Raw genomic sequence first — 26,248 nt, 5'->3', positions numbered from 1 at the left:
CCATCTATAAAAGGTGCGCAGGGAATTATGTATCAAAGATTTCCCGAAGCAAAGAGACTCTTCCATCTATCAGAGAAAATAATCTGGCGGCAGCGGCGGCGGACACGGTCGTTCCTTTGATTTATCGAATGTTGCTCCGCGCTTTGTGTTTAGCGTCGGGGACAATGGAGATTACATCTCGGGTGGGTGAAAGGGTTAAAGGTTTATGGAGTTTTAATGTAGCTGACATCGGCGCTCGTGTCCCAGAAGATTGTCGCGGCTTTGTAGGAGGTGGGGGAGGGATCCAAACGCACAGGTGTCTGCAGGACGGAGGAGGCGAGAGGAAAGCCCTGCTTAATCTGATCCGACCTTGTGCGGCTGAAGTAGGGCAGCTCAGGCCGTGGAATGGAGAAGGCAAGGGGGACGAGGCGGGGGAGGGGCAAGGGCGACATTTAATAAACACCGCCATTCATTAAGGGTTAATTTACACGGGTGTCTGCAAATCTGGTGCGTGAAAATCGCAGCGTTTTCGCTGCATGTGCGTATTTAATGTGGTTTTGGTGCGGATGCGTTTTTTTTTACCTGTTAGGCTAATTTCACACATGCGAGTGTGATATCGCGCTCGCCAACATGCGATTTTCCCGCGGATGCGAGGCGTTTTAATATCCCGCAGAGTTTCTCCCATTGTTTTCAATGTGAAACTTTACATTGCACCGTGCGCAGCTAGCGCGTGATGCCATGCTGCCGATGCCACCCTATTGACAACAATGGCAGATGCGATGCGAGACCACGCCCAGAGATGGGACATGCCGCGATTTGTTTCCCACATCGCTTCGCGTTGCCATGCGGGAAAACATCGCTCGTGTGTGACCCAATTCAAAAAAATGGGGTTCATATTTGTGCGAGATTTGTGTGACAACGGCCCAATTGATGCCGCAAGTTTTTTAACCCACTGTCTCCTGGCAAAGTGGGAAGATATAGTAAACGCGAATGCAACCGTGTGCTTGCTGCGTTTTTACACGTTCCCATAGACTTCTAATGGGCGCTTTCAGTCCGTGATGCCAACCACAATAGAACGGGCCGCGAGTTTTTGTCTGATTAACCCAAATCCATGGGGTTTACGCTGTCCAATCCAGGTCATAAAGGGACCGAAGACCGCGCCAGATATGGTTACAGGGTGGGAGGAGCCGACTCCTGTAAGCTCTCATATATATATATGTTTGTGTCGTCTATACATCCACAGTTCTGGTCCGATTTGAGTGACATTTTGCCTGAGCGTTCTTCAGCACCCGGCGACGAACACTGGGGGAATTAAGAATCAGAAACTCACCGACTTCCCCTGTAATTTTTGTTGCCCATAGCAACCAATCACAGCTCAGCTTTCATTTCTTATACTGCTGAGGTAAAATGAAAGCTGCACTGTGATTGGTTGCTATAGGCAACACAGTTTTTCTTCATACAAGTGCGGTGCGGGGCCCATTTTTGTGGCCCACTTTGTATATTTCAGGTCTGCTAGTCACTAATAATATCCAGCCATGATGTCACCGGTCACCACATATAACCTCCCTGAATTTGGCCTCCGCTATGAAAGCTGTCTCACAGTAACCACCAATCAGAGCGCAGCTTTCACTTTACCTCAGGAATGGGAGCTGTACTCTGGTTGCTACGGGCGACCAGGATAGACTTTACTGTTAGACAGGCTGATCAATGAGGCCCATAATGTAGATGAATTCCCTCCCAGATTATTGGAAATGGTGAATTTATGGTTGTTCGGACACCTGTAAATACATGTACATAATCTTAACCAGATCACTGATGGTGTCCCTGTAGCTCCGTGCTGTGCGGCTGTATAAGGTGCAGGTGTCAGAAGGCTAGGAGAGCTGTACAGCCGGTGCCAACGACTCTGCCCCGACCACTAGTAACCAGCTCGGCCCTGGGGCGGAATGAGCCTGTTAGGGAAGGAAAGGGCCCCTCCGAGACCTCCAGCGGAGAAACACTTTAAACTATGCTCAGGAACATTATTACTATATGAGGGCATAATAGGGGCACTATTGGTACATACTATAATTGTAAAGGGCACTATCACTATAGGGGGCACAATGAAGGCACTAAAACTATAGGGGGTGCAATGGTGCAAACACTATTACTATATGAGGGCATAGTAGGGCCACTATTCGTACATACTATAATTGTAGGGGGCACAATGAAGGCACTAAAACTATAAGGGGGCACAATGGTGCTAGCACTATTACTATATGGGGGCAATAATACTGTGTGTGAAAGCAATATTACTGTATGGGGTCCAATGGGGGCACAAATACTATATGGCGGCACAATGGGAACAATGTTACTATGTGGGAGCACTAATACTATAAACTGTCTCTGTATAGTGGGGGCACTTTATTATTACTACAGCATTGGGGGCAAAATGTATATATTTATATAAATATATGTAATGTATATTTGTGTAGAGATGAGGATGTGCTGGAAAAGCGAGGACCCAAAGACGACTGTGTGTGAATCTCTACAGAGACAAATCATGGCTGAAAGAAGTCATCATGGCGGTCTGGATGGGTGTAGAAGAAAAGGGATAGCGTACCACTGAGGAAGTCGCCTGTGATCACTGGAGGTAACTGCACTGTAATCACTTATAAAGTCAGTAGACTAGATGTGTTATGTGTATATATGTTGGGGAGGAGGCATATATCTTAATAAGAGACTGAGGCAAAACCTCTGGGACCCGTGCGTCCAAGCAACAATTTTTCTTTTGGGGGGGGGGGGGAAGGGGAGGTAGGTCCAAAATTTGCCCCGAAGAGCACATAGGACTTTAGTTGTACCCCTGCCACCCACACAGATCAGAATCAAACTGTCAGGTAACTTCCTACTAATTTGGCAATGAACTATTTTTGACCTGTGTCTGATTAGCAAGATTTCCGGATCCTTGTGCTGGATGAAAGGAATTTCACTATAAGGTATTGGTTGGTGGAGCCTGATGACATCATAGGTCTTATGTATATCCCTCAATCTTGATGCCCCCACTCCCCCTATAGGAGCCCCCAGGAACTACTGTTATCTCTGCTGTAGCACACCAAGAGTGGAGGTGATGAAGAAGGAGATGAAAGAAGGCGGCAGCGAGATCTGACATAGGAGGTGACGGCCAGAGGGGATCTGACTCAGGTTGATGGTTGATGTGATCAGTCGCGGCGGACGAGGGGGTGGCGCAGGGTCACACTTGTTTGTGTACTCATCATTAAATATGAATTCTACCCTAAAGCGAAATAAGATGGTTCGTGGACCGAGGCGCTGAAATATTAATCCGCTCCTTAGCTGACAGCGGTCATGGACCCGGCTCTATTGTTGCAGGAGCGTTATCCCCTCCTATGCTGAAAAGCAACAAAATCCCCTTTCCCCATAAGTCCAGGTGTACAGAAGATAATATATCGCCATCCTGTACTTAGATCCTAAATTTCGGTGGTTTGTAAGGGATTTTACAAAGTCATATTAGGGCCCCTGGGGCCCTTTCCAGCACTTACCTTACAGCTAAAGGGATTGAGGTTAAACTTTCCCTTAAAGTTGAGAAACTCTGCATTGACTTTGCTCCAGCTTCATTATATTGTTCAGGAGTTACATCATGGCTTCTACTCTAGCCACATCTAAAGCAGCATTTAGAATTCTGCCTGGTGCTTGGAATCCAACAGCATTCTGCTGACAGGCACAGTTCCTGGTGGATTTTGCTGTATGAGACAAGCCATTCTACTGTGCAGAATCACAACATCTCCTGCAATGCAATGCAGCTGAGCATATATAGATGGCCCACTACTGACCCACTACTGCTGACTGCTATGGTATTGGTCTGGCCCCAAGTATAAACCCCCTCCTAGCAGTGGCCAGAGTGCTTGGCAGTGTGTTCAGCGAGGGCGAAGACTAAACAGGAAAGTATTGAGATGGAGAGAGCTGTAATCATCTTCTGTACTATAATAAGGTTCAGGCTCCATGTTGTGTGTATCACAGGGTATCGGCCATAGTGAGAGAAATAGGAGATTTAACTATTGATTATCTTTATAAGCACCAACAGAGATTCTCTGGGGTGGAGCATATCTACTCAGAGGTGGAGCCCACATCATAATCATATCATCGCATGAACTGGACAGACCTGCTGGCCCCTGTATGTTTGTGTCTACAGGTTATCCCAGTAAAGCTGGCAGCCAATCAGGAGGCTAGAAAATAGCTTGTTATATTTGCCCCTCCCATGAGGACCCTCTCAGCAATTAATTAAGTTATAGGGTTACATAACACTTTTTATAACCCTTGTAGTTTAGAAGCAGGAAGACTCTTGGGTCTTAGGAGTCGTCGTGAGAGCACGGATTATGTCATATCCTCTGATTCCTTATATATTGGTGAAATTGCGCCCCCTTGGTTCAGCTTTGAGGTACCCACAAGAAAAGTATAATCTGCTTAATGTACATGTATGACGTTAAACTGCCTTTGAAATTCTGCCAGTTACCCCTGTCAACGTCTGCTGGCAGACATTTACTCCAGCAGCTTGGGTATGGATGCAGAAGCTAGAAGCAATATGAATGCAGCTCTAGCTATGACTGGAGTAAGGCTGGTCTCACATGACCGGATTAGAATTGTAGTTCTGTAGTAAAACGCGGGCATTAAAAGACATGCAGTTTTGAATTTTCCTTCACTTGCGATACGAATTGCGAATTTCGTGAGCGGAAGAAAAATCACAGCATGCTCTATTTAGTAAAAACTGTACTGCGCATGACTGCCTGTGAGCCTTGGGCAATACAATAAAGTGCCGTATGCAGGGTCACCGACTGGGCTCACAGCCAGAATCCGCCGCCTGTGTGACTCCGGCCTAAATCAGCATTTTGTTTGCAGCTTTGGATGTGACTGGAGTAGAAGGATGAGGAATCTCACCCTTAAAAAAAAGAAACGTTTGAGACTCACCGTCCAGCCTCCGCCGTCCGTCGTCATGTCACAGTAGACCTGGAATCCGGTAGGATAGTGAATGGGGAACACGGAATAGACGCCGTCCTCCTGCTGCCCGCTCATAAAGATGTCATAACAGTCGCGCGGTTTGGAACCTGCGGATAAAGTGGTGGTGTTATACGGTGCCAGGCAGAAAGTGATTTCATCATCTCGGAGTCACGGCGCTGGATAATTCTTTTCCCGGTCAAATGCGCAGATTAACTCATAAAAAAATTCCCTTGAAATTGCTACATCGCTGCGGAAGACTCCACCGCCAAGATTTATGATGCTGTCAAGATGGCAGAACTACCCGGAGTCGCAGTTTTCTGGTTTTACACTCAGAAAATCAGGAAGGGGAAGGGAAGCTGTGCTCTCATCTAGAAGACGATCCTGGAAAGGATCCGACCGTTTGTATTTACGGGGCAATGAAAGGGGCAAAGGAACGCTGCATATGCTGTTGCGCAATTTTGTATCCCCGGACGGCATCTTGCATACCCGTACTGAAAAGAGCCGCATCCCATAATTTACAATATATACGATAAGGCAAATCGCAATTTACAAAATTCAATAAAAAATAAGATGGCGTTACTTAGTTGCGCAGAAGAGTCATGCGGTATTATTGTATCTTGACTCCACCAGAGTCATGCCATATTAAACTTCCCCATTTTCACCCTGAATCCCATATAAATCTGAATCGCATCCGTTCTCCCAGTGTACACATTTTATTATGTGTTTTGTGTCAGTTTGTACCGTAGTTCTAGAGTTCTTTTCATACACCAGGATGAACACCGCTATAGGTCCTTGCCTATGGAGGCAGTAGATTACCAAGGATGAGGGTCTTACCGTTGGTGCAGCCGCGGGGTCTGGAGCTCTTCGCTGGCGTCCGTATGAGATCACCCTTTCCACGGGATCTTCCATGGACCGAGTCCAGGACTTCGCTTACGGAACTGACCAGCTGAGCCACGTGACTGTGACCGTCAGACAGAAGCTGAATGGTGGGAACAGAGGAGACTTGACAGCGAGAGTAACTTTGCAATCTTTCTATAATTATCGAGTTGTCAATGATAAAATCTCTGCTTGCTGGCATGTGCCACACATTGGTATGCAGCAGTGCCCATCATGACGCAGGCTAGGCTAAAATAAAAATTATGTTCAACAAACAGGTTCCACTGCCACCTCTGTTACAGAGGTGGTCCAGTTGCAAAACTATTGATAGCCTATCTGCAGGACAGGCCATCAACATTAGATTAACAGGAGTTTGCTGCCCAGGAAGCTCGTGGATCAGCTGCTCTCACTGTGCCAGGGTGCTTCTGCACTGAGCTGATTTATACCGGGTTTGGTATTACAGGTCAAGATCTCTAATTGCAGTGAATGACCTGCAATACCAAGACTGGCCACTGCAGTGGGAACGGCGCTGTCAGCTTCCTGCAGAAATCAACTCTGTGCATGAGCACACTGACACAGCAAACAGTAGCAGAACCCCACTGGACAATCCCTTTAACTTCTATACAGAGAAAAGGAAACGTGGGCAACCCCAACTCAATGAAATTTATCTGGTAGAAGACTGGCATAACATCGCGCTACTAACTGTGTTGTCAACCAGCTTTCTCCATACCCTGGATGACAAATAAATTTTTATTTTTATGTAGATTTACAATGTTCGCATCCCATGCTCCCTGTGTCAGTCTTCACTGTAGTGCTATCATTCCATTCACGATACCTACACATAAAGTGACACACCCTCGTGCAATTGGGCCGCTTTCACACGACTGAGAAAATCGCGCAAGATTTGTGCGCTACGAGATACACGAATCTTGCACGAATATGAACCCTATTCTTATACATGAGTGATTGTTTATTTCCTGCATTGCAGTGCGATAAACAATTGCGGCTTGTCCTATCTATGGGTGTTTCTATGGAACGCCTCGCCCATTATTTTCAATGGGGCCGGAAAAAGCATCGCTACTTCTCTGAAGTGATGCGAGGTGTTGTTTTTATGTAAAAAAAAAACTAAAAAAGTCTCATATCTGTGGGTGCCCAATATCGCCCTCGAACATGGGAAATTAGCTTAAGTGTCAAGCTCCACGCTTATGACTATAGTGGAAGTAAAAAGCTCCTTACACTCATCACCATGCTCTTCCCTCATGAGCAGGGTCAGTGAAAACCTCCGCCCATGCAGAGTGCGAGGCTCCACCCCCAAGGATCTTAGTGCGTAGCACTGCCCACACACAGTTTATATACATCGATAAATAGTGCCTTTACTCCCTTCCACAACGAGATGATTTATGCAAATTAGAAATGTTGACCCCTCCCATCTCATTAATATGTAAATTTAAAAAGGAACTTCTACCTATAAGTGGTAAGTCAGGGAACAAGGTTGTCATTTCCATAGTCAGAGTCCTGCAGACGCTTAGCCTGGGTGTAGGGTGACGCCTGACAACCTTTTTCCCACGCTCCTGCTGCAGCATCTTTCCTGTGGCGGCGCAGCGGGCACCTCTGGGCACGTTGTTCTCGTTTAATTGAAAATCGTTAATGAAAGTCATCCTGGAGGTTTCTGCCCCTCACTCACAACCTGCAGCAATTACTTGGCATTTGTCCTGAAGACTGTACCAAGTGCTTGTGCCAGATGCCGGTTGGCATAGGTCTGTTTGTATGGGCAAGGAGCCAGCATAGCCATGTGTTCTGTAAGAAGCGGCGTCAGGGAGCGCTGCACGGATCCTGCCGCTTCGCATCTTTGCAGAACATGTAGAGGAACATTATACAGGGTGTCTCAAAAGTTTGGAAACACCCATTGGAATGAAAACAGGTTGGCAGACGGTGATGCAATTTTGCATACAAGCTATGGGCGAAGGAGAAAACCATGTTAGGCCGTGTCACAGCCAAGAGTTGAATCCAACATGGCCGGCATATTGGTCACATGGCCTAATAGGTTTCCCCCTTCCCCCACAGCTTGTATGCAAAACTGCATCACTATCTGCTAAACGGTTTTTGTCCTATACGGGTGTTTCCACACTTTTGAGACCCCCTGTAGTCACTAAATTGAACTCTGACAACCGGGAAAGTATTTGGCAGAATTTCATCATCCAGTTGTCAAGGGGCTGTATCTCTGAATAACTGGATTGGTTTTACCGTTCAGGACTGTAGGCCAGCTGGATGACTACCTTTTAACAGTGCTGTGGGCAACCATATTGGTTGTCGTCCAGCTTTCACAGATATGACGAGGATGTGTTGTGATTTGGGGGTGATACCTGTATGAGTCTTCCCTGCTCACTCTGCAGCGTCCCGAGCTCAGACACCAGTCCATTCTGCCCTTTGCGCAGGCTCTCCCAGTCCACTCGCTGCCGGGACACTTGTGATAACATCTGTGACACTTGGTCAGCCAGTCCTGCCAGCAGTGCCCGCTCCTTGCCCACCGCCGCTTTCATCTCTAAGTCATGGTCAGCCATTGCAGACATCACGGAGGACTGTAAACCGTCAAGGCGCGGCATTGGGTCGGGGCAATTGGGGTCAATGAATATATTGATATGGGAGCTGTCTGCCCTCTCGATGGTGACCAGCGCGTTGGGGTCTTCCATGTTGGTGGTGATGACTGGTGGCGGCTCGGTGGAAGGGGCATGGTAATGATTCATAAACAGGACAGCTCCGGTAACGGTGACAGCCAGCAGGACGGCCACGGACAGCAACACGGTGCAGAGGATGTACCCACAGCTGGTCCTCTGCAAGAAAGAGAAATCAGAGGCTTAGTCAAGAGCTCTGCTACTGACTGCCCATCTTACTGCACTCACATCCAGAGCTGCATGCATAATCCTGGGCGAGAGTCACATACTAAAGAATAACAGAGTATGGCCCCAGAAAATTAGGGGTGCTGGATCCAGGGCCGTACCTCACCACCTGCAACTACAACCCTCGCGGTCAAGTTGGACAAGATTTGGTGTAGTGGTTGGTGATTACTGGAGCTGATGGAAAGGCATGTTCCTCTGGGGAAGTCCCTGTTTGGTGTACGCCCCCGCCTAACTAATGCGCAGGTGGAGTAACCTGTTACACTATGGTCATGTGACAATTCTGAGCCAATCATGAGCCTGTTTCCCTCTCTACATTGTTTTCAAGATGTTGCTGATGTCACTGGATGTCATCCAGGACTTTGGGGGGCTCCTGCCAATTCATAGGTTGTTCACTCAGACCCCGGTCACAAGATATCATCATAGAGAGTGCCAAAATATGGCAACAAGATGGCGACAGCGCTGGGCGCCATCACCATATTATCGGTCAGGTGCAGTTCCCATACGCAGTCATGCGCCCCAAATGATGTGAAGGCAGCCCCTTAGCTGTTGGGGGTCACCTGTGGTGCTCGGGCAGCAGTGGACGGGCTCCTTTATTTCAGTATTTCGTGTGCGTATGATATGACCGCGAGCGTTTGGGATTCTGCTTTGGTTTTTATTACTTTTTTTTCACCTTCTGTACCGAAATTGAGAGGATTCTGCTGAGCGGCTTAATAACGGGATCTGCAGGGACTCGCCGCCGACGAACGATCTGCCCTGAAGTTGCAACAACTTATAAACCATTAAGTATGTGTCCCCGGGGAGACCGCGATCCCAGAACGTATTAATAGTTATCGCCGCGGTATATTCTGAGTTGACACTTAGGATTTCTCTGTTTGTCTCTCTTCCTGACTCTCTATGGGGGGAGGGGACGCGGCGAACGCGTTTGGCACAGCAGCCGGTGAGATTCCAGTAATATCAGTTTTTTACGACGACATCACAAATCCGTTCCTGACAGCGCATGATGCAACGGTCGGCGTTGCTATGTTACGGCAGTCGGTAAAGTAAATGCAAGAACGCCATGAAAGCATCCGATGATCGCCTTTTCATGGAATCAACCATCTTCCCTGACAACCATGAGAATGACAGGTAGTCACGGCCCCGCCCCCTGGAGCGGTTATACGGTAATTATACTGGGGCAGAACCGGATCTTCGATGAAGTGAGAAACATCTGAGACTTGGCGGAGGTTTCGTGTTTTGAGGATCTGTTGCTGCGGGGCTCCGCAGGAGAAGTTGGAGCTGTCAGACAGGAGGGTAGAGGCGCTCGTTTCCGAAAAACAAAAAACGGACGGCGTACGGGCTGTATGGTCGCCATGTGTGACAGGTTTCATTAGTCAGGGAGTTGTCACCGCCCGCTGCTGAGCTGTCACATTTGCCATCCCTTCATCAGACGTCGTTACCTTTCCTCCACATCAACAAATCTACATGCGGCCGTTGATGTCTCTGCGCAAATCCCTTCCCCCATCCTCCAGACGTCTGCGACTGACAGGAGGTACCTCATCTCTCGGTTCATCTCTTGTCCTGAATGCCCCCCCAGCTACAGATCCGCCGCTACCGATGAGATGGAATGTATCCACGTTACCCGGCCGGATGACGAATGTTGGCGAGCTATTTTTTGTCAGCGATGAGAACAATTTTTTATTTCGATGTATGGCTAGAAAATAACGGCTGCCGTCAGAGTTCTGATTAGAAAGACGCTCGTTTACAGGTCGTGGTCACATGATCACAGACATCGCAGAAAGTGTACGTGGAGACCGCGGTAGCTGGTGATGGCGGCTCTAGATGACCATGTGAGTGAGTAATTCTGCATCCGGGACATTTAGGGTTAATGATGCTGAACTTTATAGCACCTGAACATAAAGACATTGTGGATTATCAGGTGCCGGACTGCTGGAATTGTGGAATAACGAGCAACAGAGGCGAAGCCTGACAACCTCCGAGATCAGAACCTGTTGGACGAATTATAAAAAGTTGTCAGTGAAGAATAACTGGGAAAATCTAAGTTGTGATGAAGGAGAAAAGGAGAGAATACTGGGGGGCGGGATACCTGATACTGGAGACCCCGGAGCAGCAGACGGGGTGGCAGCATGCAAGATTCATCTCTTATACTGACATTATTGACTCCTCTCCTGTCCCCCAAGTGTCAGCGTGTCATTATCCCGTCCCCCAAGTATCAGCGTGTCATTATCCCATCCCCCCAAGTGTCAGCGTGTCATTATCCCATCCCCCCAAGTATCAGCGTGTCATTATCCCGTCCCCCAAGTGTCAGCGTGCCATTATCCCGTCCCCCAAGTGTCAGCGTGTCATTATCCTGTACCCCAAGTGTCAGCGTGTCATTATCCCGTCCCCCAAGTATCAGCGTGTCATTATCCCGTCCCCCAAGTGTCAGCGTGCCATTATCCCGTCCCCCAAGCGTCAGCGTGTCATTATCGCACCCCCAAGCGTCAGCGTGTCATTATCCTATCCCCCCAAGTGTCAGCGTGTCACTATCCCGTCCCCCAAGTGTCAGTGTGTCACTATCCCGTCCCCCAAGTGTCAGTGTGTCACTATCCCGTCCCCCAAGTGTCAGTGTGTCATTATCCCGTCCCCCAAGTGTCAGCCTGTCATTATCCTGTTCCCCAAAGTGTCAGCGTGTCATTATCCCACCCCCAAGTGTCAGTGTCATTATCCCGCCCCCAAGTGTCCGCGTGTCATTATCCCACCCCACAAGTGTCCGCGTATCATTATCCCGTCCCCCAAGTGTCAGCGTGTCATTATCCCGTCCCCCAAGTGTCAGCGTGTCATTATCCCGTCCCCTAAGTGTCAGCGTGTCATTATCCCGTCCCCCAAGTGTCAGTGTGTCATTATCCCGTCCCCCAAGTGTCAGCGTGTCATTATCCCGTCCCCCAAGTGTCAGTGTGTCATTATCCCGTCCCCCAAGTGTAAGCCTGTCATTATCCCGTCCCCCAGTGTCAGTGTGTCATTATCCCATCCCCCCCAAGTGTCAGCGTGACATTATCCCGTCCCCCTCAAGTGTCAGCGTGTCATTATCACATCCCCCAAGTGTCAGCGTGTCATTATCCCGTCCCCCAAGTGTCAGCGTGTCATTATCCCATCCCCAAGTCTCGGCGTGTCATTATCCCGTCCCCCAAGTGTCCGCGTGTCATTATCCTGTCCCCCAAGTGTCCGCGTGTCATTATCCTGTCCCCCAAGTGTCCGCGTGTCATTATCCCGTCCCCCAAGTGTCAGCGTGTCATTATCCCGTCCCCCAAGTGTCAGTGTGTCATTATCCCATCCCCCAAGTGTAAGCCTGTCATTATCCCGTCCCCCAGTGTCAGTGTGTCATTATCCCATCCCCCCCAAGTATCAGCGTGTCATTATCACATCCCCCAAGTGTCAGCGTGTCATTATCCCGTCCCCCAAGTGTCAGCGTGTCATTATCCCGTCCCCCAAGTGTCAGCGTGTCATTATCCCATCCCCAAGTCTCGGCGTGTCATTATCCTGTCCCCCAAGTGTCCGCGTGTCATTATCCCGTCCCCCAAGTGTCAGCGTGTCATTATCCTGTCCCCCAAGTGTCAGCGTGTCATTATCCCGTCCCCCAAGTGTCCGCGTGTCATTATCCCATCCCCAAGTCTCGGCGTGTCATTATCCTGTCCCCCAAGTGTCTGCGTGTCATTATCCCGTCCCCCAAGTGTCAGCGTGTCATTATTCAGTCCTCCAAGTGTCGGCGTGTCATTATCCCGTCCCCCAAGTGTCGGTGTGTCATTACTCAGTCCTCCAAGTGTCAGCGTGTCATTATTCAGTCCTCCAAGTGTAAGCTTGTCATTAGCCCGTCCCCCATTATACATGTAGTCTCTTCCTGCTCTCTGCACTTATCCCCAACTTCTTGTCTTATGGCCCCGGTGACTTATCGGCAGCGGCCTCTATATTGGGGTGCAGTGACGGCTCCCCTGCAGCTTTAATGCTTTTTCTTAGCTGCAGCAATGTAATTACTATAACGAGGAGATGGGATTTAGTGTACCGGAGTCGTTTGTTTTTCACCGCTGCCCAGTAATCCACCGGCGCCTGCCGTACCAGCAGTTCTCTATTAGCGCGGCTGAACGACGGCGGGTCTGCTGCTGGACACAAATCATTCTGGGGTCTTCAGGAGCCCCAAAACAATAGCCAAACGAGGACCCCCGACACTGGTTCATGGCAAGAGAAGGCCCATAACACTAAAACCACTTATGGGTGAAGTGAATAGCGCCGATTATCTGGTGATGATGGTGCTCAGTCAGATGTACCAGCCAGCGAGGGATCAGCCAGTTCTTGAAGATGGAAGGATCTGAGTGACTGTGACAATAGTGATGTGCAGACGGGGCCGGATCATCTCCAGAACAGCCGGCCTTGTGGGGTTCCTGGTATGTAGTGGTTAGTACCTACCATAAGTAGTCCAAGGAAGGACCGGTGACAGGGTGAGTTCTCCTCCAATGGAAGTCTTCAAACAAAGACTGGACAGACATCTGTCCGGGATGATTTAGTGATCCTGCACTGAGCAGGGGATCTGACGCTTTATTAAAACCTTACCAAACTCTTATAAGTAACCGACACAGACACCAATATTGGATAAAGAAGGTCGCGGTGTTTATTAACGGGGTTACCAACATTTGGGGAGAAATGTAACCAATAATAACCATAACATTCCCTGTAAACTCTGTCTTACAGACACGAGCTTACCACCACCAAACTCTCCCCAAGTTACCTGCCCCCCCGCCTAATGCGGGCAACAATCCCCCATAACTACACCGCGTCAAACCTAAGGGAGGGAGGGCGGGATGCTGCTTCCCTTCTAGATGATGATGGCCCACATCTCTGCACCTCCATATCTCACTGCTGCTCCTCACAGCCTGCTCCTCTGGACCAATCACCAGCCACTGTTAGGCCACCAGATTCTGCCTGACTACCACAGGCATTTCCCGCCATTATTCTTCAGCCAATCATTAGCTGCTGCCAACCAGTCCATCACTGGGCAGAACTCACTCTGTGCCATCTCATCTGAACCAGTAATGACCTTTGTAACATATCTTCTCCATAGAAGGTGACATATCATCCATCCATCATGTACATAAAGCTCCCAGATCCCATGAGGCTCCATAGAAGGTGACATATCATCCATCCATCATGTACATAAAGCTCCCAGATCCCATGAGGCTTTCCCTCCTAACTGTCCCTCAAGCCTTACATGGGGTTGGACCTGATGACCCCGGATGACCCGATGTCCCTTCCAACTCTAACATTCTAGGATTCTATGAGGGTGATGGACACCCAAGGCTCAGTGATTTGTGGTGTGAAGGCCGCCCGTCTGGTCTGATCTCACAGAAGAGCGACTGCAGGGCGCATTACTGATAAAGATCCTGCTGGCGATGAGAGAAGGGTGTCCGATCACAGAGGACATCGCAGCGCACTATGTACGGGGCTGCAGACCGGTCAGAGTGCCCATGTGACCCCTGTCCACCACGGTAAGTGCCTACAATGGGCACATGAGCATCAGAACTGGAGCGTGGAGCAATGGAAGGAGGTGGCTGGTCTGATGGATCACGTCTTACATCATGTGGACGGCCGGGTGTGTCACTTACCTGGGAAGAGATGACACCAGGATGGGAAGAAGACAAGCTGACAGGGGCCGTGTGATGGGCAATGTTCTGTTGGGTACTTGTGTCCTGGCATCATGTGGGCGGCCGGGTGCGTCACTTACCTGGGGATAAGGTGGTATCAGGATGGGAAGAAGACTAGCCAGCCGGGGCCATGTGATGGGCAATGTTCTGCTGGGTACTTGTGTCCTGGCATCATGTGGACGGCCGGGTGCGTCACTTACCTGGGGATGAGGTGGTATCAGGATGGGAAGAAGACAAGCCAGCGGGGGCCATGTGATGGGCAATGTTCTGCTGGGTACTTGTGTTTTGGCATCATGTGGGCGGCCGGGTGCGTCACTTACCTGGGGATGAGGTGGTATCAGGATGGGAAGAAGACAAGCCAGCGGGAGCTGTGTGATGGGCAATGTTCTACTGGCTATTTGTGTCCTGGCATCATGTGGGCGGCCGGGTGTGTCATTTACCTGGGGATGAGGTGGTACCAGGATGGGAAGAAAACAAGCTGGCAGGGGCCGTGTGATGGGCAATGTTCAGCTGGGTACTTGTGTCCTGGCAGCAGGTGTATGTGACATGTAGTACCTACCTAACATTGTACACACAAGTACCTCCTTCATGATAGCAGTATGCCCTAATGGCAGCGCCCTCAGCAGGATAATGTGCCGCACTGCAGGAACAGGACAGAGATGATGGTGATGACTTCTCGCAGATCTCATCCGATCCAGAGATGCCGGACCGCGCAACTTCCAGGATCTGCTGCAGATACCGCAGGACTCCTGTGAGGAGTCCTGCGGTTCAGAGAGGAAGACGTATATAATATTCAGAGGGGCTTTAGTGCTACGGCTGACGGTGTAGGTATATCGCCTCTCCCATGATTATGTTCCCGCACTATAATAGTGTTAGCTCCTGACTGGGGGGTTAGTGGCCCTTTAAAGAGACAGAGCAGCCAGCGTGAGGTTATAATCACCGGGGGGATTATTAATGGCGCCGGTAGAAGTGCTGATGTTGTTGTGTTGGTGACTGACAGCGAGCGGTATAATACAGCAAATTATTATGGACGGATACACAAGGAAATGACCGCGCAGCACGGGGGAGACGAGAACACCTACCGGGGGATAAGTGACCTTGTGCAAATCACTGCGTCCTGACAATCTCCATCTCCGCAGATCGCGCACCGGCTGACTCATAGATTTACTTACATTATGCTTAAAGGGACAAGCGCCTACTTATCACAATCTTTCGATGCAGTGAGGATTTTGCAGCATATTGACTTATGGCCGCCGTGTTCTCACCTGCTGAAGCAGCAATCCGCACTTATACGTGGGCGCCATTTATATGTCCTCCGTATCATCACGCTGCCCGTAGACATAATACAGCCATCAACCGGCTGACAGCCATGTTCTCCGACTCCATATTAACGTGTCTGTTCTGCTCTGCTGAGCGCGCCTATTACTTTTAGGGAGGGAGATAAGTGGCTGTCAGACATATCTTGCGTCGCTTATCTCAATGCAAACGGAGGAACCCTGTAAGAAAGACGGGTGGAGATTGCTGATGGTTCCCCTGACTCGTCGCAGATGATGGGAGTCCTAGTCGGTCTGCTCCCCAAGGAGTAGGGGCAGTGCCAACGTGCCAGCAGCCAAAGCACTGCCGTCAGAGCCGTACATCACAGTAGAGGAGGTATCTGGGGACTGGGAATATACAGAACCGCCATCGCCTCGACACTACCCGCCCGGCGTCAGCAAGTTTCAAATCACTTGAGTGGATACATATTAATCAAAGCACAAAATATCGGTGACGAGCGAACGCTGCGTCCGTCTGCTCCGCGGAATGAGATGCATATGGGAAGAACACCAAAAAGTTAGACTTATCCCTTAAAGGGGAACTTCATGCAACCAATCGATCATAATGCTAGGTGTGCATCATGTGGCGGTACTATATTATTATGTTTGCACCATATGGTACAAGTGTGAAGGCACTCTGATCTACTGTGATGCTTCTAATATATGGCGCTACTATGTGAGCAGTTACGGTTATGTGCACACTGTATTTCTTGTGTACTGCTGTATGTGCACTTTGTGGCAGTATTATGTAGGTACTGCAAGATGCTGTTTTCTTTGCACTGTATGGTACAAGTATGAAGGAACGCTGAAGTACTGTGATATAATGCCAACATACGTTGTTCTAATATGTTATTACATGACCAGTGTGTGGCGATATTCTGTGGGTACTATTGAGTGGCAGATGTTGCAAAATCCTATTATGTTTCCACCATATGGTATAAGTATGACGGCACTGAAGTACTCTGATGCTTTTAACATATGCTGCTATTATATAAGCAGTGTGTGTCGGTGTTATATGGGTACTATTATGTGTGCACTGTGTGGCAGTAATATGTAGATGGTGCAAGATACTATTATGTTTGTACCATATGGAACAAGCATAAAGGCACCCTGACATCCTGTGATGCTGTTAACATATGCTACTATTATGTGTGCACTGTGTAGCGGTATTATGTAGGTATTGGATGATACTATTATGTTTGTACCATATGGAACAAGCATAAAGGCACCCTGACATACTGTGATGCTGTTAACATACGGTACAATTATGTGTGCACTGTCTGGCGGTATTATGTGGGTACTATAGGATACTATTATGTGAACAGTGTATGATACGATTACCTGTACAGTACTAGTATTCATTGTGCACATCGGCTCATCCCCCCCGTTGCACACTAAGCCCGAGCGTCCGGCGCTCGTGGCGAGGAACCCGCATGACTGATCACGGACTCCGCACTCCAGAGGATAGAATTAGATGATTTCTGCTTAACTGCTGATAAACAGGAGACACAAATATAACTGCCACACCGGTCAGAGCACTTAAAGGGGCCGAGACTGCGCCAAAGTCATCCTGTGCCCGAGAATGGCCGGACTTCATGCAACGTAGTAGATGTGACCTACAGTCCCAAGTAACACCACAGGTATCACGGTGCTAACTCTCTGAGTACAGATAGTATAGTAGATCTGACCTGCAGTCCCAAGTAACACCACAGATAACACAGTGTTAACTCTCTGAATACAGATAATGTAATAGATGTGAACTGCAGTCCTATGTAACACCACAGATATCACGGTGCTAACTCTCTGAGTATAGATAATGTAGTTGATGTGACCTGCAGTCCTATGTAACACAACAGATGACATAGTGATAACTCTGAGTATAGATTATGTAGTGGATGTGACCTGCAGTCCTATGTAACACCACGGATAACATAGTGATAACTCTGAGTATAGATAATGTAATAGATGTGACCTGCAGTCCTATGTAACACCACAGATATCACGGTGCTAACTTTCTGAGTATAGATAATGTAGTGGATGTGACCTGCAGTCCTATGTAACACAACAGATGACATAGTGATAACTGAGTATAGATAATGTAGTGGATGTGACCTGCAGTCCTATGTAACCCCAAAGAGAACACAGTGACAGCTGTACAGCACATGCACTGAAGTGGGTTAAGTGCAGTCCCATGTAACGCTACAGCTACTGTAGCACAGGGCTGTTCCGTTGAGCTCTGCTACATCTGTGTATGATTTCATATCCCATTACATTATATCTCGCACACTTTGACTTTTTAATTGTTTTGCAGTTGATACCATATGGAGAGCGGCGCGGGTGATATGCGGCGCACCGGAGCACGGAGAGGAGATGATGGAGCGTGGCGCATTGTCTGTGAGTGTGATCCATCTGTCTGCTGGAAGGATCCATGATTGCTCTGTATATGTGACCCATCCCCCCTGCCATTCGTTATGTGCCCGCAGCGATGAGCCTGGCACTGCGGGGGTTAACCTAAAAAATGAATCTAGCACTTAGAGGCGACACGAAGAGTGAAGGCTTTCTTGTTGGTGGCGCAGAGCTCCTTGTAATACATCTTGCCAGCCGGAGGCAGGTTGATGCCAGGGGCTCCATATTGGCCCATATGGCCCTCATTTCTCTTCTGTATCTGCAGTCTCCTCCTGTTCCCGCGAATCTGCACCCACCTTCCCGATGTGCGGGTTTCGGTTACGTAAATACGCTGCATATTTTCATGAGTGAAAACCGTATTTGCCTGCGTGCTTCGCCCGCTGCCGCGGGGTTTTGTGCGTGCAAATACACTGGGAAAGTACGCAGAACGGCCCATTGATTTTTTGCACAAATACGGAGGTGTCCTGTATATTCACTGTATTCATGCCGACCCGTTCACTTGTGGCATGTAATACGCACCAAAGTAGGTCATGTCACATATTTTTGTAATGCGATGGAACACCGCATGAAAAAATACGTGAATGTGAATGACGCCACTGACATCAATTGGCTTTATACACTGTGTATTACACGCATGAACATTAAAAGCCTATTAATACGCCCGTGTGAACGAGCCCTAATGCTTCAGTTATTAGTGTCATACTGTGCCGGTTATATTTACCACAGCAGTCACATAATACCGCCATATAATAAATAATACTGCCATATAGTGTAATACCGCCATACAATAAATATAGAATACTGCCATACACTATCCACATAACATTGCCATATAATATTGGCTTTTACCTCATTGGAGTTTTTTTTTTACCTTGCTCTGGATCAACATTGGGGGGTAATAGTCTGAAATGGATGGAAACAGGTGTTTTTTCAGCCATACACACTATGTTATTATGTTAATATGATTCTGCCATCCAGTATCCACAACACATTGCCATACAGTAAATATATAATACTGCCATGCAATGTCCACATAATTTTGCCATACAATAATAATGCCATGTAGTATACATATAACAACACCATAGAGTAAGTATATATAATAGCAGTGTACTGTATGACATAACACTGCTATAAAGCAAATATATACTCCCACATAGCAACCACATAACATCACCATACAATAAGCATATAATAATACCATACTATTAGATAACTCTGCCACACAGCAAATACAAAATACTGCCATACAGTATCCACGTAATACTGCCACCCAATAAATCTATAATATTGCTACACAGTATTTACATAACATCGCCATACAATAAACACCCAATGCTGCGATACAGGCAAACAATATCCACGTAACACTGCGATCCAATAAATATAGAATACTGCCATATAGTATCCATGTAACACTGTCATAGAATAAATATATAATACAGCCAAACAATATCCACAACACTGCCAACCAATAAATACATAACACTACCCATTAGATGTTTATATATATATATGTCGCCATACAATAAATACTACTTAATAATGCTCACATAGCACTGTCATCCAATAAATATATAACACAGCCACATAATGCACATAAAATGCTGCCATTCAATTTATATGTAACCGCACCATATAGTATATACATACTACCGCCATACAGTGTCCATATAATTAAGGCCTCATTCACATCTCTGTTGGAAGTTGCGTTTGGAGCCTTAGATTCCAAAAAAATTACTGGAAACATTAACATTGGAGATAGCGCTATTTTTTTTTGGCAGAACGCAGCACACCCTGACAGTAACAACACGGACTCAATTATATTCAGTGGGGTCCGTTAGGCATATAATGCATCTGTTACCGCTATTACTTTCATTTTTCAGCTCCTATAACACAGCAGAGCAACTGAAATTGCTAATGGCGAAGTAAACAAGACCATAGTAGCGCCACACAGTGCCCACATCATACCGCCATACGTTGCTGACATAATTGTATCATTAAGTGCCCAGGCAATGCCAGCGTGTGACTGCAGGTAGCACTATTATTACCGCCCTGTTTCCAGATGGTGTCCACCAATATGACCACCATAAAGGGATTGTCACCCAGCTTTCCCAGAGACCTGAACAGACATGTGAGGGGCGGGGCTTATCTGATGAAGGCCTCTGTCAGACCGGTCCTTGCAGCCGCGGATAACCCTGGACACAGCTGCACCGTCAGTAAAGTCGCGGTATCGCAGCCTGTCAGGATATTATTCTTCGCCGTACGGTATACATAAAAACCGTAAAGCGGTCCCAGCGTGCGCCTGCCATTGCCTCCACCTCTCCCTGGCGGGGTCATGCCGCACGGCGGAGCAGATTGTTAGCACTGGTAAATGTTAGTCTTCCAAAGGAAGCTTTTAGCACTGCAGGAGCGGGCTGGCGATGATGGGGGTTAAGGCGGCCCCCCGCTGCTGTTTGACACCGCCATCACGCCACTCCCCAAGACTATTAGGCGGCACATGCTGGGCAAAGCTGTTATTACAGGAGCCGGACGATCAGCCAAGCAACGGGAAAGGCATCAGGCGCCCAAGTGAAGGAATAATACACGGCGAAGCTTGACAAGGCGGCTGTCAGCGACCGGGCGGGGGAAGAGGACGCCGCCAGACAGCGGGCTGTGTGCTCTGCACCGTTAAGAAGACACTCACCTTCATCTCCACAGTCACACCGCGCTTACATGACATTGCAATCCACCATGCTAAACCGACCGGAAAAAGCAAGCGTCTCACACAGCAGAGGCACCTTGTGCCTCACGCCTCGCGAAGACTTTCAGTAGGGCAAAAATCTGGAAATTCCTGCTGGGTCGGAGGGTACCGCATTCTACCCGTGCGCCCGGTGGCTGCAGGTCACCCAGCAGAGACACTTTGTGCCTCGCGCCTCAAAACGTCAGTTCATACAGAAGTAACAGTCTTAGCGGCTGCAATAATGTCCAGTTGGGGAGCAGTGATCTCCTTCAGTTCTCGCGGCGGAGGCATTGTTTACCTCGCGCCTCAAGTAGATGGAAAGATCCAAGAGTGAAGTACTGGTCGGAGGAGTTTCATCGGAGTCTGAAACTAACGGCTACACCGTACCCCCCGTGCATGGCACGGCCAATCCATTTTGGAGGCACATTGGACCTCGCGCCTCAGTGATATCTAGTCGGAATTTATTGTGTTCTGCTTGTGTAGAATAGTTGCTTCCGTCCGGTGAGCGAGGCGCCTCGGTAATATCTACAGTGTTAGCGGAGTCTGAAGTCCTGCGTGTTGGCGGGCGGCTCGGGGCGCAGCATTACAGTTGGACATCACCGGTGTTATGTGTGTGGAGTAGGAGGGATAAGCGGCGCCTGCACAATATGGCAGCTCAGGAGTGAAGCGTGGCAGCTCCAGCAGTGGGTGCCAGTCCCCTGTAGCAGGGTGTGGGGCAGTGGGGAGGCATACACCCGCTTGCACGCATTCACCCCCGCGGTTTTTCCTGATTTGTTGCGTTGCATTCTGGAATTAAAGTGATTTTAGATTTGATTTCATGTAACGGACAACATAGTGCAAACGAGCTACAATGTAGCGAGCGCATGAGTAGTCACCGCCATCATGAGGAGCCCCGCCTTCATTAGTATTCACCGCCATCATGAGGAGCCCCGCCTTCATTAGTAGTCACCGCCATCATGAGGAGCCCCGCCTTCATTAGTATTTACCGCCATCATGAGGAGCCCCGCCGTCATTAGTAGTCACCGCCATCATGAGGAGCCCCGCCTTCATTAGTATTCACAGCCATCATGAGGAGCCCCGCCTTCATTAGTATTCACCGCCATCATGAGGAGCCCCGCCTTCATTAGTATTCACCGCCATCATGAGGAGCCCCGCCTTCATTAGTATTCACCGCCATCATGAGGAGCCCCGCCTTCATTAGTATTCACCGCCATCATGAGGAGCCCCGCCTTCATTAGTATTCACCGCCATCATGAGGAGCCCCGCCTTCATTAGTATTCACCCCGTAAATTAGGTTCAGTCCAACCAATTAACTTCAGAAGTCTCAAAATTAGTGAAATAAGACCCCTTTGTGAGCAATCAAAGTGTCACATGACATCAGTATAAATACCCCAGTACTGCAACATGAAGACCGAGGAGCGAACAGGTGAGAAATAAGAGACCGTCCACAGAGCGCCATAACACCCCGTACTCCAACATGGAGGGAGAATGTGCCGCCAAACCTCACCGACTGGGGAAGAAACTATAGAGACAAAAACCAGAACCCCAAAGAACCTGTATATAGGACGCTATAAGCCCTACACTATACAGAGGAGGCGGAAGGATCTGTATATAGGACGCTATAAGCCGTACACTATACAGAGGAGGCGGAAGGATCTGTATATAGGACGCTATAAGCCGTACACTATACAGAGGAGACGGAAGGATCTGTATATAGGACACTATAAGCCCTACACTATACAGAGGAGACGGAAGGATCTGTATGTAGGATGCTATAAGCCCTACACTATACAGAGGAGGCGGAAGGATCTGTATATAGGATGCTATAAGCCCTACACTATACAGAGGAGGCGGAAGGATCTGTATATAGGATGCTATAAGCCCTACACTATACAGAGGAGGCGGAAGGATCTGTATATAGGACACTATAAGCCATACACTATACAGAGGAGGTGGAAGGATCTGTATATAGGACACTATAAGCCCTACACTATACAGAGGAGACGGAAGGATCTGTATGTAGGATGCTATAAGCCCTACACTATACAGAGGAGGCGGAAGGATCTGTATATAGGATGCTATAAGCCCTACACTATACAGAGGAGGCGGAAGGATCTGTATATAGGACACTATAAGCCATACACTATACAGAGGAGGCGGAAGGATCTGTATATAGGACGCTATAAGCCGTACACTATACAGAGGAGATGGAGGGATCTGTATATAGGACACTATAAGCCGTACACTATACAGAGGAGACGGAAGGATCTGTATATAGGATGCTATAAGCCCTACACTATACAGAGGAGGCGGAAGGATCTGTATATAGGACGCTATAAGCCGTACACTATACAGAGGAGGTGGAAGGATCTGTCTATAGGACGCTATAAGCCGTACTCTATACAGAGGAGGTGGAAGGATCTGTATATAGGACGCTATAAGCCCTACACTATACAGAGGAGGCGGAAGGATCTGTATATAGGAAGCTATAAGCCGTACACTATAAAGAGGAGATGGAAGGATCTGTATATAGGACACTATAAGCCCTACACTATACAGAGGAGGTGGAAGGATCTGTATATAGGACGCTATAAGCCGTACACTATACAGAGGAGGTGGAAGGATCTGTATATAGGACGCTATAAGCCGTACACTATACAGAGGAGGTGGAAGGATCTGTATATAGGACGCTATAAGCCGTACTCTATACAGAGGAGGCGGAAGGATCTGTATATAGGACGCTATAAGCCGTACACTATACAGAGGAGGCGGAAGGATCTGTATATAGGACGCTATAAGCCCTACACTATACAGAGGAGGTGGAAGGATCTGTATATAGGACGCTATAAGCCGTACACTATATAGAGGAAGTGGAAGGATCTGTATATAGGACCCTATAAGCCAGACACTATACAGAGGAGACGGAAGGACCTGTATATAGGACCCTATAAGCCCTACACTATACAGAGGAGGTGGAAGGATCTGTATATAGGACGCTATAAGCCCTACACTATACAGAGGAGGCGGAAGGATCTGTATATAGGACGCTATAAGCCCTACACTATACAGAGGAGATGGAGGGATCTGTATATAGGACGCTATAAGCCGTACACTATACAGAGGAGATGGAGGGATCTGTCTATAGGACGCTATAAGCCCTACACTATACAGAGAGAGTTTTATAGAAGAGGTCAGTAAATAGCCACTGCTTAAAAGAAAACACATTTGGAGGTCACTTAACAACAGGTGACGCCTCCCTGATACATGGAAGAAGGTTCTCTGCTCAGAGAAGGCCATCAAGAAGCCTCCATGCTTCCTACCATCACCCCCAGAGCACCGTCCCACAGTGACACCTGATGGTGGGGCATCATGGAGGGAGAAGGAGAGATGGACGCCTTGAAGTACAGGGCAGAGAAAACCTTGTGTCATCTGCTGGACATGTGGGACAGAGGGTCACTTTCCAGGAGGATGAGACCGGCCAGACTTACGGTTAAAGCCACACTGAAGGGTGTAAGAGGGGGCGAGCGGAGTAACAGCGCCAACCTCAGTCCAATGGAGAATCGGTGGCAGGAAGAGCGGAAGAGGACCGGACACAAACACAGTCATCTAACTGGAAGAACGGGTAGAGATCCGCGTGTTGATATGCGGAGCTAAGAGACATAAGTCAAGAGAAAAGGGTCTCCACCAAGTAGTGGCTTTCAGGGGGTGAACACTTACACATAGTAACGTCCTGCCTTCAGTCCTCATTATTTGTGTTTTGCACCTCTCAGCGTTCGGCAGGTTGTGTGGATCAGAAGGTACAAACTGTCCAAAAATACTACAAATTGTTGTAATGCAACAAAAACAGGAAAGACACCAGGGGTGTGAATACTTCTGCAAGACGCTGTAACACGGTGAGATAGCCTGCATCAGTAATGGCCCAGAGGTGGGTCCTGAGCTCCCCGCTAACGCTGCATCTGCAGCCATTTCAGCGGGTTGGGCGTGACTTTGCATTTCCCTGGTTTCTCATTTCGGTATGAAAGGTGAATGGCGGCATCAAACACTCCGGGAGAGCACTTCAGACGTGGCAGAGCGGACGGATCATATCTGCGAGATGAGAGGACATCTTTGTTCCTACCCTTGACATCAAATAGATGGGAGAAGATAGAGGAGTGTAATTATATGCATGGAAGATGTCGGATTCGTGTTCGCGCCGCGGCTGTAAGCTGATTCACGCCTCCTGTTTTTATGGTGGTTTGTATTGTGCCGGATCAAGGATGATTGGAGCCGCCTGAGCAGAGGATCTGGGAAATAGATGTCAATATGGCCCAAATAATTGTGTCATCTAGTGCCAAAGTAACAGAACCATATACTACATGTGTAATCCAGCCATACACCACTCATATAATACAGCTATATAGACATCAAACAGCCATAGACCACTCCTATAATACAGCATATACTGCCCATGCAGCCATACACTATGCATGTAATACAGCCATATACAACTCATACAGCCATACACCACTCATATAATACAGCTATATAGACATCAAACAGCCATAGAGCACTCCTATAATACCGCCATATACTACCCATGCAGCCATACACTATGCATGTAATACAGCCATATACAACTCATACAGCCATACACCACTCATATAATACAGCTATATAGACATCATACAGCTATAGATCACTCCTATAATACAGCATATACTACCCATGCAGCCATACACTATGCATGTAATACAGCCATATACAACTCATACAGCCATACACCACTCATATAATACAGCTATATAGACATCAAACAGCCATAGAGCACTCCTATAATACAGCCATATACTACCCATACAGACATACACTATGCATTTAATACAGCCATATACAACTCATACAGCCATACACCACTCATATAATACAGCTATATAGATATCAAACAGCCATAGACCACTCCTATAATACAGCCATATACTACCCATACAGACATACACTATGCATGTAATACAGCCATATACAACTCATACAGCTATAAACTACACATGTAATACAGCCATATACCACTCATATAATACAGCTATATAGACATCATACAGCCATAGATCACTCCTATAATACAGCCATATACTACCCATACAGACATACACTATGCATGTAATACAGCCATATACAACTCATACAGCTATAAACTACACATGTAATACAGCCATATACAACTCATACAGGCATATACTACACATGTAATACAGCTATACACTACGCATGTAATACAGCCATACACCGTCCATATGATATGGCCGTATACAACCCATCCACTGTACATATACTCTTTTTAACAAAAACACTCCCCCAGAAGAAGTTGCCATTTTGCTATAAAACTCGTCCTGCAGTTCCATCTCAGGCGGATCTGTAAATGAT

The 26,248-nt window shown here is 47.9% G+C and overlaps 1 protein-coding gene across 2 annotated transcripts in view; it reads right to left on the bottom strand.

The window, feature by feature from the left end:
• Window positions 1–26,248, bottom strand: part of FIBCD1 (fibrinogen C domain containing 1) — a 53,473-nt gene that overhangs the window by 5,514 nt on the left and 21,711 nt on the right. The window contains exons 1-4 of one of the 2 annotated variants that reach the window (XM_066579734.1): window positions 20,813–20,875; window positions 8,205–8,672; window positions 5,800–5,944; window positions 4,936–5,072 (exon numbers count right to left, since the gene is read on the bottom strand). In XM_066579734.1, the coding sequence (XP_066435831.1) occupies window positions 4,936–5,072; window positions 5,800–5,944; window positions 8,205–8,672; window positions 20,813–20,848 (786 nt within the window). In that variant the 5' untranslated portion in view covers window positions 20,849–20,875. Of the gene's footprint in view, window positions 1–4,935; window positions 5,073–5,799; window positions 5,945–8,204; window positions 8,673–20,812; window positions 20,876–26,248 lie in introns of those variants that run through there. The other variant, XM_066579733.1, reaches the window with a different exon arrangement.

Source organism: Eleutherodactylus coqui, chromosome 10 (genome assembly GCF_035609145.1).
Source record: "Eleutherodactylus coqui strain aEleCoq1 chromosome 10, aEleCoq1.hap1, whole genome shotgun sequence".
NCBI classification, from domain to species: Eukaryota; Metazoa; Chordata; class Amphibia; order Anura; family Eleutherodactylidae; genus Eleutherodactylus; species Eleutherodactylus coqui.
This window is presented reverse-complemented; position numbering and strand designations above follow the sequence as displayed.